The sequence below is a fragment of the Pangasianodon hypophthalmus genome, chromosome 5, assembly GCF_027358585.1.
Source record: "Pangasianodon hypophthalmus isolate fPanHyp1 chromosome 5, fPanHyp1.pri, whole genome shotgun sequence".
Lineage (NCBI taxonomy): Eukaryota > Metazoa > Chordata > Actinopteri > Siluriformes > Pangasiidae > Pangasianodon > Pangasianodon hypophthalmus.
In genome coordinates, this window is record NC_069714.1 from 5931650 (window position 1) to 5951857 (window position 20208).

At 39.0% G+C, this 20208-nt stretch overlaps 1 protein-coding gene across 4 annotated transcripts in view; it reads left to right on the plus strand.

Moving 5' to 3' along the window:
• gtdc1 (glycosyltransferase-like domain containing 1) overlaps positions 1 to 20208 on the plus strand; it is a 45779-nt gene that overhangs the window by 16344 nt on the left and 9227 nt on the right. For all 4 annotated transcript variants that reach the window (XM_026927868.3, XM_053234249.1, XM_026927873.3 and 1 more), the window contains 4 exons: positions 6473 to 6640; positions 7329 to 7502; positions 19556 to 19654; positions 19841 to 19981. In XM_026927868.3, the coding sequence (XP_026783669.3) occupies positions 6473 to 6640; positions 7329 to 7502; positions 19556 to 19654; positions 19841 to 19981 (582 nt within the window). The remainder of the gene's footprint in view (positions 1 to 6472; positions 6641 to 7328; positions 7503 to 19555; positions 19655 to 19840; positions 19982 to 20208) is intronic.

Below are 20208 nucleotides of genomic sequence, written 5' to 3' on the forward strand. Positions count from 1 at the left end.
ATACTGATGACTATAGAATATACACTATATGGCCAAAAGTGTATGGACATCTGATCAATCATACTCATATGTGCTTGTACCAAACTTGGCAAACCATGTCTTCATGGAACTCACTTTGTGCACAGGGGCATTGTCATATTGGAGCAGGTTTAGGCCTCGTAGTTCCACTGAAATGAAATCTTAATGCTTATAGCATACAAAGACATTCCTTACAATTGTGTGCTTCAAACTTTGTGGCAACAGTTTTGGGAAGAACCACATGTGATGGTCAGGTGCCCATAGTGTATGTATTTATTTAGTAATTAGATTTATTAAGGCTACTGTTATTATCATGCCCACATAGAATATTTCATACTATATTGTTTACTGTCATGTGTGTGTATGTGGATATCAGTGGAAAGAATCTGAAAGAAAAGGGCCCTGTATCCAACACCACAACTACTATGATTATATTTTCCATTTGATAAAAACAAAAACACATCAGCATTAACATCAGTAGGAGAGCCGAGTACCTGTTACCTCAGCGGGGAATTGTCAGGGTGGTGAGAAGGTCAATGTCAAGCTCTCAATGACTGCTGCAAATGTTCATCACCAATTCTTGATCTTATCAGCATTTGCAGTAATTTCATTCTTGAGAAGGTTTGCATGCTGATGTAAGTGCTTCTGACGATTGTAGACATCTTGAGACCATGCTTTTTGATGTTCGGGAAAGTGGAGTGGAGATGCTTTCAGAGCATCACACTTCTAAATTCAGACCAGCTCCTGATAACATCATCTGATAACAAGGCAAGCAGCCGGAAATGGGTTTTGGAAAAGACAAATCTCACCTCAAGCTCCTTCTTTAGTAATTCCAATGCTTCCACGCATTTTTGGTTTCTCAGCAGAAAGCTTGAGTGTCACAGGAAGATTACTAAAATTTTCCTCTTGTATTTGTCTCCGAAGCAGTGCAAATTTGATTTTGAATGCTTTAGCGAGAATACAGGTAACAGATGAGTTTTTCTTTGCCTTGAAGCTGCCGATTAAGGCCACTCAGCATTTCTGTCACGTCAGTAACGTGTTGATCATGGGAAGCGGCTTGTAAAAAGTGTCTCAAAGCTCTGCCACGACTCATTCACCTGACTTCTGTGTGGTACAGTACATCAGTAGCCTAGCTGGGACAGAATCTCTTAGAATTACCAGTGGCCTTGTTCATCCATCTTTTTATTGACAAGGCCAAGTAGCCTCGTGTTGTGCAGATCGTAGTGGGTGCACCATGAGTTGCCACGTTGTGAGCTTTGATCAGCCAAGTCTCAAATATTCCATCGTTTAGCAAACCTCAAAATTATCCTGTCCTGTTGTTGTACCCTTAAGGCTTTGTAGAGAACCATGCTCTTCATAGAGCTCAAACTCGACCTATACATATGGGAAGCTGGGCAGTGTATCGCACATATTTACTTTTGTAAAAGTTCTAGCAGAAAAAGGTTTTTAGATTTATTTTATAGCTAGACATGGAGGTTTCTTTCCATTTCTTCAGTCCTTTTCGTGATTGTACTTGTGGACAGGCTCACCCCACCCCAGCATCTTTCTTGTCAGGACAGGCTTGTGCAGAGAAGCCAGCAATTTTATTTTATTTATTTTATATTTATTTTATTTATTTATTTATTTATTTATTTATTTATTTAAACAAACTCTCCATCTGAGAGAGGTTTTCTGCTCCATGCTCTTACTTTGGCAACCTGAAACCTGGCCTGGATGCATGACTGGTTCAGCTGAGTTTGGCTTAAATGAATTCTGTTGTTTCCAGTCCTTTTTTAGTTTGAGTATTTTTGTCTGCTCGCACATGTCCTTGCATGCAATCGTATTTATATTTATGTTTGGAAAAGACAGCGGGCATCATATTCTTTGAAGATGGACACACCCTCCCGGCAGATCCGTACACTAAACGAAGAAATAATCGTTTGTCCTTATAGTATACTGCAAATCAGAAATCTGCACCGCTGTTAACTTCTTTCGTACGAAAAGACTGAGAAAAAGCAGAAGCTAGAGTCTACCTTTTCCTAACGTTTCTAACATTTTATGGTAGTCTCGAGTCTTTGTGCGGTTTTTGAGTCACAGTTGGGATGGGAATTTTGATGAAACCTGGCAATCTTCCCCACAAGCTTTTCCGAGGTGTCTTAGAGCTCTACATTAAAATAAAAATCTTGCCACCATGTCACTTTTTTTTTTTTTTTTATCATCCTGTGGGAATGTACACTTACTGTGCAGCTTTTTGGCAAGCTTTCTTAAAAAAAAAAAAAAAAAAAAAAAAAAAAAAAAAAAAAAAAAAATGGTCTTCAGTTTGTATTCGTTTAGGACGCATTATCTGTTCAATCTGAATAATTTTAACAGTGGTTGTAACAGTGGTTACACGCATCTGATTGCGTTTGGCACTTAGCAAAACTTTTCCTTTCATTCGGAGGTGGAAAGAAAGGGTGTGTCTATGAAATGACTGACAGGAGGCTCATGTAAACAATATTATTTTATCGTGTTCTACATATTTTCTAGGGTATTTGTGCTAGTAATAATAATAATAATAATAATAATGATACTATTGCACTTTTTTTTTTTTTGGTTCGTCTCTTTTAACTGTTAGAATTGGAGGAAATAAAATCATTAAATCAATTAAATAAAATCATAAAATCAAGCAGGGAAATGATGTGTTCGATATAGACCTTAGTTTTGGACCTTAGTTTTGTACTCAACCTCAACCGTATTAAAAATAGTATGAACTGTTTATGGTCATGCTGGATCTAGATGGGAGTTTTGAAATATGCGAAAGATTTTGGGGATGACTGTTAGGATCATGTTGTGTCAAGGGGAAATCCACTGTCTATTTTGGTCAAGCCAAATAGGAAGCAACCGCATGACCTGTGGTTGTTTTAGAGCATCATCATAGGTCTCCTAGCCCCCCGTAATTGACATCTGCATTATCCTCGTGCATTTGTGTAATTGTGAAGTAGAACAAATGACATATTGACCACATTTTCTAGGGACGGCATTCTACACACTACAGTACACTGCAACACACACACACTATAAATGCTTGTCTCATCTGTTTGCTCCTCAGTGTGACCATGCAGGCAAGTGAAAGCTCTTTACTGTGGTTTAATATATATATATAAAAATATATATGTATATTAAACCACAGTAAATACAGTAATAATATATAAATATATATATATATATATATATATATATATATATATATATATATATATATTATATATATATATATATATATATATATATATATATATATTTGTTTGTTTTTTGATTTTGCCTAAACAACTGAGTGATTAGAAAGGATCAATGCCTTTGGGCCAGTTGTGGTCTTGGAGCATGAGCAGGTCCTAGGTCATAATTTCAATGAACAGTTCATGATAAGATTGCACATCGTTCCTCTCCTAACTGTGATTTTTTTTGAAAAGGTTGCAGTTGCAGAAAAGGTTGCAGAAATAAGCAAACGTATGTAGACAGTGAGTGGCACACTCTTTTTCGCTCGTTTGTATAGAGCTTCCAAGAAGTGAATTTGATGCAACGTGGTGCTACAGTAGATTCTCCTCTGTCGCTGTGACACTAGACACACACTTTGGTTTTGTGAGGCACTTTCAATAGCTACCACTTCACTACAAACAGAAATTATTATTATTATTATTATTATCATTATTATTATTATTCTTATTGGGGCTAAAACTCTACACGCACATGAACAGCAGCATTTGTCGAGACTTTCTCCTCCTTTCCTTTCAAATGGTGGGTGGGGAAAACCCGGAGCAAACCTTAAAATGTGTCACTTCTTGTATAATACTTGTGGAGAAGAAAAATCTACAAAGAAAAAAAAAAAATCAATGCTGAAACAAATATTAATTTGGCATGACTTTTGTGAAACCGTGTATGGTAAGTAAGCTACAGATATTACACCACATATCAATATTTTGGCCATTTAAAGCGTAGAGTGAACAAAATATTTGTGCATAGCCAAGCTTAATGAATAGAGACAGGCCAAAATGAATAATTCATGAGCTCACTCTTGCTCCCCGTGTTAATTATAGGAGGGGAAATTTCTGCAGCCGTATTATGCCAGGAGCAACGACGGTCTTTCCAAAACGGCACCTTTCACTCAAAACACTCTTATACAATTAGGAGTATGACTAAGCAAACAAAGTAACAGAGCCACCCACCATGTCTGCTGTCCTACAGGTCCCTTTTGGACCAAAAACATCTGCTTTGGTTTCAGTTAGCAGTCGGCGCTGGAAACAACCGGTGGGCGACAATTATGGGCTTGTGACGAGAAAGAAAATCCTGCGTCTGCCAATAACAAATTACCTTTAAAGGATGGCATTTTAAGAGCTTACACTCATTGCTGGTGAAAGGCTTCTCAGTAAATTGTGTACTGAGAAACTAAACTTGGGTTGATGTACTGTATAAGAGGATGTGTTTTGAGTAGGAGTGAAAGGAAATACACGGTTATGAGTAAAAAATGGTGTTCATGTTTAAAGCACACCCATATTACGTTACAGCGCTGACGCGTTTGTTGTGATTTTTTCCATATTTGATCAATGGACCAATAGTGTGTGCTAGTTAAAATCTAACACGAGAATGCTTTTATTCTGCCGCAAAGTGATGATTGATTTATGGAACATCACGAAATTACTGGCTGAGGGTTTTAAAATGTTTTTCCGCTGGTGAAAGGATTTTTTCCAGCAAATAACAAATATATTGTGTGAATACAAATTGGTGGTAAGCAGCGTTTACAGGGGGCCAAGCACCAAGACCCTGCAATACTGATAATACTCCAAATCATGCATTTATGGAATATGACTGTATTTAGGGATTATAATTTTGCTCAGACTGTATACACCCAAAAGATCTCACATGGCTTACCACAGCATGTCCTAACAACTCTGCGGCAGGCCGAGACTACACAGGCATGTGCTCTAATGGGTTACCAACATCCGTCCACCAGACTATGGAAGCAGGCATAGTCATTGTACTGGAGGCCTCAGATTCCAGGGAGCTGACTCGGCAGTGGAATTCGAGGAAGGGGAAGCATGTTCACGTTGTCATTTTCTGTCTCTCGGGATTTTGGCTTCTTCTAGAGTCAGAATTCCTCAGGAGCAGTCCACACTCTGGGCTTATGGGTGGAGTGGTATGAAAAATTTACGGAATGATAAACGCCCAACCTAATTTCAGTATGTCACGGTGTCTGCTTACAACAACCTTTTTTTAAAAAGAATGACACTAAATGGTACATAACACTACAGTGTCAGTGCAAGTGATAAATGATTTGGTTGTTGAAATTGATAGAATATTTTAAAAATGGACTTTATATATCTATTTATCACAGTGTCCTGCCATACTTCTGTGTTATTACACAACTACTATGAGCCATTATAGAAATGTTATTGTACAAAAGTGCCATAAAATGACTTCACACTGATTGAAAGCTGTAGTTTTATTCTTTTTATGCTAACTTGAGATTGTTCGTGATCTGTTTCGGGGTGTCTCAGAACCTCTGTGGAATTTTGTTCCATGTAGAGGAATAAAAACTTCAAATATAAGGATCCATTCTGTCTTAACCAATGCATGATGTCTGTTTTTTATGAATTTGGCTTGTGTACAGTACTAATATCTTTAATACTTAGCTGATTTGGGCGCAAACGCACACACACACACACACACACGTGTGTGATTTAAACCGAATTGAACAGATGCATCAAATTTCACTCATCACCTTGAGTTCAAAGGCAGCAAGAGCATGTCCCCGTTTTTTATTAGTACTGTAACCGAGTGTATTGCCTGGACCCTTTCCAGCAGGAATATAGACCAAAAATAGCGATCCTTCATCTGCTTTAGGTCTGCGCCTTGGTTTTGCTGTGCAGAGACAGCGTTGTGTACTGATGAACACATGATAACAAGAGCTTTTTTCCCAGCAGTTTGAAAGCGGCCTCATGACTCGTGATATAATGATCGAGGTTAGGATTTGTGTAAGAGAAACCGTTCGTAGATCAGTGTAAGAATGCGAGTTAAACCCAGAGCGTGTCGTGGTCTCGAGGCCGCAGGCTCGCCACATCAAAGAAGCTGAGCTCGGAGCAAAGTGTATAGGGGGTTGGGTTCATTTAGGGAGATGAATGACGCAGCTTCAAAGCTCACTTTCTCTATCCCAAAGCTCTTAACGCAGACAGGGACACAGCCTCGAGTAGCACCCTTCACTTCGCTTCACTTCACTTCACTATGTGTCCCAGCACACAGATTATTGCCCCTCAGTAATGCACCTAACACAGCAATTTGAGACGAGCCCTTTACTTATTCATGACTGTGACACATGACTGCTGGATATGTTCAAACAGTTCACTTATTTTTTTTAAACTGATCAAGAATGAAAATGCATAGTGTTTTTGCAAAGTTACATTAATAGTGTGGTTATATTAATAATAGTTTTCTTTTTCTTCAGGATTTTATTAACAAGCTCTGTGCTTAACCTCGCCGAATTGGTGGCCCTGCGGCCAGACCTCACTGCTCTGAAGAAGATCCTCTACTTTCACGAAAACCAGTTGATTTACCCGGTCCGCAAAAGCCAAGAGAGAGACTTCCAGTATGGCTACAACCAGATCCTTTCGTGGTAATTCATCTGCAGTAAAAGTGTGCCTAATTCTGGTTCAGTACTGTTTTTTAGCCCTTTTTTTTTTTTTTTTTTTTTTTTTTTTTTTTTTTTTTTTTTTTGAAGTGCATTTCCTAAACCACATCCTCAGATGTTCAGATGTATGTGTAGTAATGTAGAAGTTCCAGTGAAGAATTTAATAGCGTAGCAGTCAGATGGACTGTGATTTTACAGGCCTACTTTGTCGTTAAAAGCATTTGCTGCCTCGCTTGCTATGAATCGTGAATCATTGAATATCTTCATTAATCTTGATGCAGCAATTAGAACTGTCTTTTTTTTTAAAGCTACTGTGTAATTGTTATGCTTTATGCTTATAGTCTGGCCACTTTGCTTGCTCAGTTAACTTCTCTGTTTGTTTATAATTACGACAGTGTGGTGATATTTAAAAGGCTTGCAGCTTATGCCCTGCTAATTTGAATGCTAATTGAGTGCTGTGGCACAACTCATTCTTTAATCGCTGTTAATTTGTACAACAATTAAAAACAGCTCGTCACTGTTTGGTTTTATGTTTTATTGGATGTAATTAAATCAATATTACTAGTCCTTGTGAATATCTACTCCATGCTTCTGTGCTTTCCATGATTGTGTTTTCATTATTTTGACTCCTGCTATCACTTTCATCTTATATAATGCTTTTGTCTACCTCCAGCTTGGTGGCAGACGTGGTCCTGTTCAACTCCGCATTCAACATGGACTCGTTCCTGTCCTCCATCTCCAGCTTCATGAAGACGATGCCCGATCACCGACCCAAAGGCCTGGAGCAGCTCATCCGGCCCAAATGCTGCGTCCTTTACTTCCCCATCCGCTTCCCCGATGTCACAAGGTCTGTTCCTTCATTCCAGTCTTTCCCTCCATCCCTCTGCAATCTGCAATTTGCCTTCTAGGGATCACTGCTCCACTGATTAAAAATGATAGCTTTCCTTTTCTTTCTTTGTTTTTTTTTCCTTAAATCCACCCCCAGAAGCTGATGAAGTACACTAGCATGGTTAATGGCAAGTGGACAAGGTTGTGTAAGAAGGTGATTAGACAGCTTTAATATCCTGCGCTTGACACACTCCTGCTGAAAAGCACACAGGCACACAGACAGTGTTGTGGCTCACACCCTCAAGCGTCAATGTTCTATCGGATTTCAGCAAGCTACAGCTGTGTTAAAACAGTTCATTCAGCTATAAGTGGAGCAGAATAAATACTTGTGCTTCAGCAGCATGCCTTATCTGTATTTAAATGTATTTGCAGTTTTATCAGCATCCCGAGAAGCAGGAAGATTTTCACTGATGACAGTTCCTTCATTCTCAATTTTGCAAAAAAACACAAGCTTCAGGGTGAAATGTCCACTCTGCTTTGAGAAGTCATTGTATTTATGGGTCTATGAATCTCATTTGCAATGTGTTTGATGACAGACATCTTTTTTAACACCTTTTTTTCCTTATATGCACAAAAACTACAGTATGGCATGTTAGATTTTCAGAGACATTTTCCTTAAGGCTGCACTGACCTGATACTCAGTATCATTATTGGTTTGGTACTAGATCAGACATGTTTTTTTTATTCCAGGTGTTAACATTTTTATGCATTCTGTGATACCAACAGCATGCTTCTTGCACATAATGAACTGAAAACGTCACCAACATAATTCTGATGTTTCATATCACTTGGCAAGCTTGCAGTAAGTCAGCTCAGATACTGTCATGTCTGAATTGGATTGCTATCATATAAACTATATAGCCATAAGTTTGTGGACACCTGACACAGCCATATGTGGTTCTTCCCCAAACTATTCCCACAAAGCTGGAAGCACATAATTGTCTAGAATGTCTTTGTAATCTGTAGCATTACAATTTCCATGTGAATCAGTGAGCCTTGAGTGCCCATGACCCTGTCACCAGTTCACTGGTTGTCCTTTCTTGGACCACTTTTGGAAGGTTCTAACCACTGCATACCGGGAACACCACACAAGACCTGCTGTTTTGTAGATGCTCTGACATAGTCGTCTAACCATCACAATGTGGCCCTTGTCAAAGTCACCCAGATCCTTACGCTTGCCCATTTTTCCTGCTTCCAACACATCAACTTAAAGAACTGACTGTTCACTTGCTGCCTAATATATCCCACACCTTGACAGTTGCCACTGTAATGAGATTTTATTCACTTCACCTGTCCATGGTTTTAAAGTTATGGCTGATCGGTGCATATATAGTCAGGGCTGTAAGTACAGTCAGGTCCAGAAGTATTTGGACACTGACAGAGTTTTTGTGATTTTGCCTTTATATAACACCACAGTGGATTTGAAATAAAACAATCAAGATGTGATCGAAGTGTAGACTTTCAGCTTTATTTTTAAGGTTCCACAAAAATAACAAAAATATGGCATTTACCATGTAGGAATTACAGCCATTTTAAGCAAAGTACTTCCATTTTCAGGGGCTCAAAGGTATTTGGTCAATTGACTGACAAGAAGTTAATTGACCAGGTGTGGTCCATTCCCTCATTACTTCAAGACAAATGAAGCAGATAAAAGGTCTGGAGTTGATATCAGGTATTGAGTTGACATTTGGCAGCTGTTCAACTGGAGCTACCAATATGAGGTCCAAGGAGATCTCAATGCAAGTGAAGGAGGCCATCATTAGGCTGAAAAAATGACATAAATCTATAAGAGAGATAGCAAAAACCTTAAGTGTGGCCAAATCAACAGTTGGGTACATTCTTAAAAAGAAAGAAAGCAGTGATGAGCTCAACAACACCAAAAGGCCTGGAAGACCACAGAAGACAACTAAAGTGGATGATCGCAGTATCCTTTCCTTGGTGAAGAAAAACCCCTTCACATCATCAACAGAAATCAAGAATACTCTCGAGAAGGTAGGCGTATCATTGTCAAAATCTACAATCAAGAGACGCCTTCATGAATGTACATGCAGAGGGTTTACAACAAGGTGCAAACCACTGGTAACATTCAATAAGAGGAAAGCCAGATTAGTCTTTGCCAGAAAACATCTAAAAAAGCCTCCCATGTTCTGGAATAAGATTCTTTGGACAGATGAAACCAAGATTAACTTGTACCTGAATGATGGGAAGAGAAAAGTATGGTGAAAGAAAGGAACAGCTTATGATCCACATCATGTGTCAAACATGGTGGAGGCAGTGTTATGGCATGGGCATGTATGGCTGCCAATGGAACAGGCTCACTGGTGTTTATTGATGATGTGACTGCTGATGGAAGTAGCAGGATGAATTCTGAATTGTATAGAGCTACACTTTCTGCTCAGATTCATTCAAATGCTGCAGAACTGATAGGATGGCACTTCACAGTACAGTTGGATAATGACCCAAAACATACTGCGAAAGCAACTCAAGAGCTTCTTAAAGCAAAGACATTAAATGTTCTTAAATGTCTGATGACCTTACCCCAATTGAGCATGCTTTTCACTTACCGAAGACAAAACTGAAGACAAGGAGCAACTGAAGGCAGCTGCCGTAAAGGCCTGGCAAAACAGCATTTGGTGATGTCCAAGGGTTCCAGACTTAGGGCTGTAATTCCTAAACAGTTAATGCAATATCTTTGTTAAACCCCTTGAAATAAAGCTGAAAGTCTACACTTCACATTTTATTACTTCATTTCAAATCCATTATGGTGGTGTACAGAGGCCAAATTGTGTCACTGTCCAAATACTTATGGACCTGATTTTGTGTGTGTGTGTGTGTGTGTGTGTGTGTATGTATGTGTGTGTGTGTGTATGGATACAGTACTGTGCAAAAGTCTTAGGCCTTCAAAAATAATTAAATTAAATGTTTCTACATTTTAAAAAAATATATAAAGAGCAGTAAACAGTAATAAATGAAACAAAGTCAATATTTGGTGTGACAGCCTGTTGCTTTAAAAAAAATAAATAGTCTCAGGTGCAGTGTGTGCAGTTTTATAAGGAAATGAGCTGTAAGTGTTACTGAGCATCTTGCAGAACCAGCCACAGTTCTTCTGGAGAATTTGACTGTTGCACTCGCTTCTTATTTTTGCAGCGAAACCCAGCAGCCTTCATTATGTTTTTTTGTCTGAAAAGTGTCTCTTACGTAATATTCTGCTTTCTTTACTGACATACAAACATTGTTCTGTAACATTTAATTTTGTGCTGGAAAACTAATGTTTGGAATCTAAAATGTTTTTGTACTGAATCAATAATGTAGAAGTCATAAAATACAAATCTATAACAAAGTTTGTACTAAAAATATATATATATATATATGTTTGTGTGTGTGTATACACCATGTGAAGTGAAGAGAATCTGTCTCTAGAGACTGTTGTGTTGTGAAATCCCAGGAGATCAGCAGTTCTGGAAATACTCAAACCAGCCCATCTGGCACCAACAATCATGCCACAGTTAAAATGAATGAGATCACTTTTTTTTTTTTTTTTTTTTTTTAAACCCATTCTGATGGTTGATGTGAACATTACTCGAAGCTGCTGGCCTGTATCTGCATGATTTTATGCATTGTACTGCTGCCACATGATTGGCTGATTAGATAATTGCATGAATGTGTTGGTGCACAGGTGTTCCTAATAAAGTGCTCCGTCAGTGCATGTTTAATATTACACAATTAATAAAATTAATGTCTTTAACATGACACTATTTAAAAAAAAAATACATACATTTTCTCAATCTTCTACTTTAGACCTCTTCGATAAATTTTTCTTTCCTGTGAAAATAACTTCCCACCCTGTTAATATATAGTACTTTTTCTTTAAGAAATGAACTCAGGCTGCTGTCACATTGCAGTAACAATGATTATACAGCCATGGCTGATTTTGCTGATAGAACAGCTTAGTGTGGCATTTCCACCCTGTTGTGTTCCCCTCTGTTAGACCTAGCTGAATTAACATATACTGTGTAAGTGTTCTTCTCACATCAGTAATTTATTTTGGCCACAACCTATAATGGAGATAAAGGATGCATGCTTAAACCATAACATTATGTCTTCTGATCCAGAAGCATTACATACAAGGAAAGAGCCACCTAATAAACTGGCAGCTCCGTTTAGTTTTTGGACAGTGTCTGCAATATCACTTTTTTATGTCGCCATGTGTCATAACAGGGTCATTTATTATTTCACAACACACAGAGTTTCACAAAGCAGTCGCAAGTTTGTATGTTCCTAATCAACATGACTTATCTAACTGTGTTTAAGTAAAGTTTTGACGTTTGAACCGACCCGGCTCTAGCACATAATTCATTTCAAAATCCAGAAGTTTTGTTTGTACAGTATGAATGCTTATGCGCAGAGGCAGGCCCAAACTTTTCCTGTGCAGCTTAAATTACTTAAATGTAACTGTGTTTGTGTGTGTGCACACTGTGTGTGTGTGTCACAGCTAAGAGGCACTGTAAGTGAACTGACAGTGATGACGCAAGGCTCTCGCCTACAGTGTTTCTCAGCTCATTTTCAGATGCTAATTTGCCCCATCCACAGGAAAATCACAGAGTGTAAGGAAGTGATTATATGCATGACCAGTCATCCGTCAACATGCCCAAGGATTCCAACCAACATTGTTTAAGGATTTTGAAAATATATAAAGTAAAATACGCCAGCAGACAAGGGTCAAACACACTTTGAATTTAAATGCCTTTTTATTCACAGCTACCTTTTGTTAAGACCTTTTTAATGATGTAGTAATTAAATATCCAATCGTTTAATGTTGTAGGATAACCTTTCCATTTCCACTGTGAGGATTTATTCAGCGATAAAGAGTTGTGTGAAGTACTACAGAATACTTTTAAGGAGTGGCGAAGCTTCATAAATGTTTATAATCCAAATTTAGGGATACTGATGACAGGTTAGTAAGCATTCCAGCTTCTATTTCAAGGTTTAAGCTTCTGCAACAGTTCAAGCCCACTGGCTGTTTATGTATTGAATCACAAGAAATCCGGGATTCCTCATATAAGCGGACTTATCTATACCACCGGACATTGTTATGGTACATTTCCAATTGTTTTGTTGTTCGTTTCTTCATTAAATTTACTCCTTAAGGTTCAAATGCTATTTCCACTTAAGTGGCATTAAATGTTTCCTGGAATGACCGTGCCATTTGTCTTTGAGGTATAAAATGGACAGTTATTACCGTATTGATCCTAAAGACCATGATTTAACAATGACACACCCTCCCTTGTGACCGAAATCCCAGTGCAATTAGCCTCATCAAGAGGAAACAATATCTTGGTGATCTCTTACCAGGATTCCATTGTCTGGAAAGACAGGTTTTCATTAGCCCATTTAACTCGATGCAGATAACTGAAGCTACTTTTTTAAAAGTTGTGGGGGAAAAGAGGGCTCTTTGGCTGGTTTTAAAAAGCGCTTCAAAGCCATTGATGTGACTCTCTGAGGAGTGGCCTGCCTCCAATGACTGACTCGTGGAATGATTGTGTTGCCGAAGCAGATGGCAGGATATCCTGCTGCAGAGATTCCTTCAACGAGGTTCAAAAGGAAACAGCTCCATATCAAAGTTTCACAATGGCAAAGTTGGAAAGTTAGATCAAAGCCACTTGGACGTGGAGTAAGTCTTGTTCTGGGCCATGTTATTTCAATAATGAAAAAGCTTTCCTGGTTTAAGACTAGGTGAAGACTAATCTCTGGATGGAAATCAATGGCACATTTGGGAGGTTTGCATTGGTTGTGATGATCTGCATCTTTTCACAAATGTTATGCAAAAAATTCAGTGTCAGACATAAATTCTGGGCAAGTGTGTTTCCTGTCTCACTGAATGTTTTTCACTGTGTTTTGAGGTGTAGTGATTGATGTACATTAATTTAACACTGACACAAAGATGCATTGGATTTTAAGACAATGTTGAATGCAGATACCGTGCAACTTTGTGGATATCCATTTGATTTGTCATGTATCTGCGCTCTAGACACTAAAATATCAAGAGCTGCAATGATTTTGCCAACGACACAACAGGCCTTATGTGTAATTTCGTATATGGATCATCACAGATGAAGATGTTGCATTCTATTCAGCGCTATCCTTCCTTAAACTCGGAGCTGACCAGAGCGTGGCCTGATGGAGGTCAGGAATACTTATCAACTTGGCACTGGAACTCCAAATCCTCAGACGCCACATCACTCATCCTTGCAACAGTTTCTTTTTTTTTTCCAATTGCTCTGAAGCCGTAATGCGGTTGGAGCGAGGAGATGAAGAGTCCGGGGCTTTCTTAATCAAACCGTCAAGCGTTTAATCTTGTCGGTGGAACATCTGGCAGGCACCTTTTCTCATTTGTTTCATTCAAGTAAGATTGTACCTCACAGTTCTTGTAGGATTGGTCTAAAAAAAAAAAAAAAGGATCTCTAGGCTCAGTCACGATGACTCCTCAGCATGTCCCCTGTGAAAATAATCCAACGGTAAAACCCAAAGGTACAGCATGCTTCTGATCTGCAGATTGCATGTGCCAGGACTGAGCCACAATCGAGTCCATATGGTGCTTTGAAGTGCTCAGAGCAAACCGTGATAAATAGGAATGAAGCAAGGACGAGGATGAAAAAAATACAACTTGAGATATTTGTCCTAAGTAATTGGGGACTAGCCATGGGTTTGGAAATATGTAATCATGATAAATCACATATTTTTTATTTAAAAAAAAAAGTTACAATAGATGGATTTTTGTTTATAGCTTTGATGAGTTGTTTTATTCAGTAATGTGGAATACTCAATGACATTGAAAGACTTCGTTCTGGGTTTCCCCATATGCTGGAACAAAAACTGTTGATTTGAGCTTGTAATGTGGATAACATCCCACTTCTAAAGCCAAAAAAAAAAAGGACAATATATATAACTGTACCACTAGTAAAAAAGTCATCTTGTAGCACTTGGGACTTCTTTTCCACTGAATTTTTGAAGAGCTAAAAAGGTCCTGAGCTTGTTTATATTCTGCATTCCCAGCGCAGGAAACCCCCTGAGGAGCATATCTTTCACAAATAGTGCGAAAGATAATTTTGTTGCTGTATAACATGTCAACTCAAGGCTGCCACAGTTTCCAACGTGTTGGGTGTTTTCCCCATTTTTCTCACTTTTGCATGACAACAACACACAAAGCGCCATCCCATTGTTCCCACTGTATACATTCATAGACACTGTTCCAACTATAGAAACTCTGGAGCTTCTTATCAGGTACTTACCGTCTTTCTACCGCCTGTGTGCAAAAATCACCAAAAAAAAAAAAAGAAATGTCAGGTACATTGTATATAACACATTGTACTTTTTTGAGGGCTTTTTCTGTAGAGGCTTAGACTACATGTTTCCAATTTTACTCACTTGCTCTCTTTGTACATGGTAACACTTACATTGCTGGATTGCTGCTTTAACAATTGCATTTCATGTGGTTTCTTTGTTTTGGAGTTTTGTGAAGCTTGTGTTTGACTCATCTTTAGTACCGCAAGCTCCACCATAAGAGTTTCAGGGTCACTGAAAAGAACAACTATTGGATAAGGAGCGAAAATACATTAATGCATCAGGCATTTTGATTTCCTATAATGTTAGTACTTCCTCAAAAACAGCACTTTAATCATATTAGGCTGCCAAGTGTTCAGTGTGGCCGCTGCACTTTTTAGCAATATTAACAGCTGGTTAAATAATTAGGCACGGCAATATTCCCACTTGGTGAAAATCAGAGTTGGTAAACATGCTTTGTGTGCAGTGCATCGCTGGCAAGTTTTCAGTGAGATGACACATGCAGCGCCATGAATCAGTTGCCCCTTTCGTTCAGTCCGTACATTGCAATTGTTTAGTAACTAGAAATGTAATAATTAGTACATAATGTATTAAACATTTTAGTGTTTCCTTCCAAGTACAAGTGAATGTTTGGGTTGTTTTAAAATTCACTGGAAGCTTTCTGACATTGTTTCTCCTTTTTTTCTTCGGGTGCATGCCTGCAATGTCAGATAAGGAATAGTGGCACACAAATGCTGTTCTTCAGTCGAATTTGAAAAGAAAAGTGAATCAGCATTGCGATTTTAATCATTATTCGTGCAGCTCTAGCTCGGGGTCCCATTCATATTGTGTATGTGAAGTTTTCTAGCATTGTTCGATAACATGGTGCTATTTAATAAGTTTAAGCAGACCTGCTCAGACACTATTACTGATACACTCCAAGGCTTTACTTCCATTTCCCGTCAGTGACCTGCGCTTTTCTCCTATCAATCTTTGTCAGTGACTTTGTAGTGAAGTACTCTCTCTTCGGGCTTTAGCGGTACAGTTTTGTACTCGCGTCTCATTTTAACAAGCTGCATGAAAAGGCTATGAGCCAGATCCGGGGTGGGAGTCCTGCCGCCCCTGTGAGGTCAGTTCAAAGTGATGAATGTGGATATTAATGTGCAATAATGACCTTCTCGGACCACATTTCCGAAGCTCTCTTCAGGTCTCTTGTGCCCGTAATGTTCAACCTCTGTCAGGCCACCGTGCAGGACGCCCGTTATGATGAGATTAATGATGCCAGTGTTACAGTCCCAGCTCTGCCCTTGCCCATGTTCAACCTCTGCGCGATCAGTCTCTTTTGTTTAATGCACAGGGAGCGTTAAGTCATCCTGAGAGTTTTGCTTTAGCCCGGTTTTGCAGCGTTGCCCAAATTGTAGAGACCGAGCCTGACTCGCTTCCAGCTCTTTCAGTTTCTGAGCTATTGCATCGGCCAACCTCAAGATCAATGGCATTTTTCATTAGCCAGGGAAAGCGGAACCGCTTGTGATTATTGCCAATAAAGGAAATTAGATCAAATGATTTTTGACTTTGATTTTTTTCCCACTCTCTCTTTTGCCCTGCCATCCTTTCACATTTAATCAAACGTGAGGTAAAGTCATCACTGAAATTGCCGTTGATTTATAAATAAGCTAATTGGCGGCATTCTCTTTAAGTACCCTTCCCTCCGGTGGACATGGCCCTGTTTTTATTGCCTAGTCAAAACCCGCTTCATGTAATTTTCAAAATGGCTCTTGAAATGAAATTTTCCTCTGAGCTCGCGAAGCACCTCCATCGCTCACAGCTCTCTCCGAGTACTTCTTTTCATCTATTTGGTGCAGTGTTTCACAGGCCAGCTCTCTGTCCTTATTTGTTTGCAAAATCATCCATCCAAAACTTTAGCTTTGGCACCAAGTTGGTCGAGGTAAAGCTGTTGAGTGGCCTCTGTTGATGTTTAGTCTTTTGAGGTTTGGTAGAGAATATAAAGTTTATCATTTGCTTATGAGTACTATACTAATTTGGAGACCGGCACAGTCTAAGAATGTCCTGTCTAAAATTAGCAGGAAAAAATCTATACTTTTAAAGGCATCTCTGCCAGTTTTCGAGCATTTGGATGCAGAGCCTTTGGATCTCCAGGTTATTTTTGAGAGGAAAATTTCTCAGAACATGAAACCTAGTCTTGTGTATGAAAAAGTCGCAGCATCGCTTACCAGATGATGAGAGAAAAATGGCTTTATAAGATATGCACTATAAGTCTGAGCACAGACAGACCAATTTTTTAGTGAAATGGACAAAAAATGACCAAAAGCCCATTTAAAAGAAGGACAAAAAGAAGAGTTGTACATAGAAAACATTAACGGTGTTGTCTAGGCTTGTGCAATATAAAGATTTAATCATTTTTTCACAATTTTACACTGCCATGATATCCAGTGATGCTAGTGATCCAGAACTGCCAAACAAAATGCATGTTGCTTGGGAGCACCACAATTTAAAATCGGAAATATGCCAAAAGAGTAGATTATCTATTTTCCCCCAGTACACTGTACACTGAACAAACCATAACACCACCACCTGGAATCTCCACCCCCTTCCAGTCATTTTTTTTTTCTGCCAAAAATGGTTAAAAACAGCACTTTAGACAAAAGGATGGAAATTTTAATCTAAAAAATTAAATGAAGTGTCAGATCTTAAATTTACAAGTAGTGTTAATGGTGATGATAATTAGAAAGTAATAAAATAGTGTTTTGTTTTGTTTTTCTCTCCTGCATCATTCAGCGTGAAAAGGCATTCAAACACTTTGAGTGGCAGACACACTTTTAGTGGACATTACACATCAAATTTTAAAAGGATTATGTATGTCAAAGTTGTATTATTATTATTATTTTAAATGTTTAGTGTGCAGTACTGGAGAATCATCTAAAAAAATCCACCATCCAGCTGAGTTTTTGTGATGAGTTTTCCCGACTGTACAGCTGATATTATTATTACTCTTTCCTGTACTCTTCTTAGATCTGAAATGTTCGTTGATCTGTCTTCTTTGTTCTGGACGATTAAATAGTTGATTGTGGTTTTTTTTAAAATTGTGAATCACAAGCATGGAAAAATCCATATCACGCAAGCCTGTTGTCATCCATACTGCGTGCTACTACATCCATTACATCCATATTAGCCTACACCTAGTGTAAACAACCCAGTAGGGGGTTATTATTATTTCCAGAATTTTTCTGTGAAATACTTTTCCAAGCGAATAGAACACGGTGAGGTCGGCGCACCAAAGTCCTGCCAGCCAGACAGCTGTTTGTTAAGCCTTTCTGTCCTTGACGTGAATTTCTCCAGCTTTACGCAGTCTAAATGTTGCTTTTTGAAGGTGATGCCCGAACACTCCAGGACACCAGATTATCACATAGAAAATTGAACAGTTTTTGACTGTGGGTTGAGACTCAGCCGGGCCATGAGCTAACCAGGAACGTGTAAAGCGAAAAAGGGCTTCCACACCACAGAAGTCAGTCGTTTGTATGTACCTCAAAGAGAAGCTGGTTTTTACACTCCTGACTTTATAGCTCACTTCGTTTTGAAGTAGATGAGATCTCCAGCAATTGGAACGCTCCTCCGTGTATTGCAAACATATTGTGGGCCACTGTGCTAAATCGGTTAGTAGTTAGTCATCCCGCGCCGTCGCCCTCCACCACAAAGTTTTTGGCGCAGCGAAGGCACTACTTAGAGGATCCATTTCAGTCAGGCCAAAATAATGAACTTTCTTCCTTTGGGAAATGACTGCTGAAGGCATGGCACTGTCTACTAGAGATTATCTGAGAAACTAGGACTGTGTTTTGCTTGCCATGGTCCAAGGTTTCTGTGGTATTCATTTGTAGCTAGTGGGCAAGAGAGGAATTAAAGGCTCTGAAAGTAAAAAGTTGCGCCAGAAGCTCATCTGCATGAATCGGTGCGTGCAAGCCAATGAAATAAAAAGAATATGTGTAATGCCATTGTTTATGATGATTTCTTTAGTGTGATGAGCCTGCTACTATCGATGTCTTTCATTGTGCTCACTTCAAGCCATCGATGGCTCATTCTTCAGCGCTGAGTCTCGGGCTTATGGCTGCTCCCTCAGTTCTGCTCTGCTGCAAAAAATAATAACGCGTCAGTACGCGACGGGAGGGAATCTTTGCTCTCGAATAGCTAATTGGCTGAAGTCCATTGCACAACCTGCAATTAGGCCTCCCAGTGCAACGAAGCAGCATATAGGCAGTCTGAGGGAAGTCGGGAATGTCTCTGCTGTGCTTTATAGATGTCTGTTGGCACACAATAACACAAAAAAACCTGACTTGTTTTTAACTAACTTGTAATAATCATGTACAGTGCACGTCACTCAAACTCCTACCTGGTTTTATTTTAGTCTGTGGGAAAGGGCACTGTGACAGATTTCCTAGTGTAGGGCAAAGGAAAAAGATGACGTATGTTCATTTGTAAAGTAATCAACGTTTTTGTGTTCTCGCACTCGCGTGTTGCACATTAATTAATTGTTCCTCTGTCGGAACAAAAGGATGCACATGAGGACTTTTAAGGACCTTGTGACTGAGAGATGTAATGCACGTTAGGAAAAGTTAAATATAGACTTTGTCATGCCTGGTTTTCAGCAGCTATTTATGCCATGGTTTCTTTCTTTTCTAGATTTCTGCCTGAACACAAGCTCCTGCTAAGACAAACCCAGTCTCGGCATAATATCAGCTCGCAAGGTTCCCAAAAGCATCCTGAAATAGCAGCAGCTAGGTAAATGACATAATACTGACATACGTGTATCATAAAATGTGCCTCTATATATTATATATTCTATAAATTCACTGTATACGTGCTATATTTATGCTGACGGTGGGCTAGAAAACACAATACAATTTGAGATTATGCTTTTTATTAGCTCTTATTCCTGCTTGGTATTCATTTAATAAATCTCACTAGCTCCACGATGTCTGAAAATGAGAAGGAACAAAGAAACGAGTGCGATGCAGAAGAGCTGGAGCAGCGACAAGCGTCCAAGCGGTGTTCTGATCCAGAAAGAGGACTGCCGCGGCCCCTGCACATCGTCTGGCCCCATCGTTGGTAGGTGTTTTGATATTCTTGTCCAACTCAACATTTGCGGTTCACTTCAGTTCACAGTTGGCCGGACCTGCAAAACGAAATGCCTTTAAAAAAAATCCTGTATGTCGACTGTCTTTCCAACTGTAACAAAGTTTTGTATATTATGTGAATCATTATTTCACACTGGACTCTGATTAACCTCCAAGGGAAATGTGGTACAAAGTGCAAATGACAAATGTTTCTCAGGG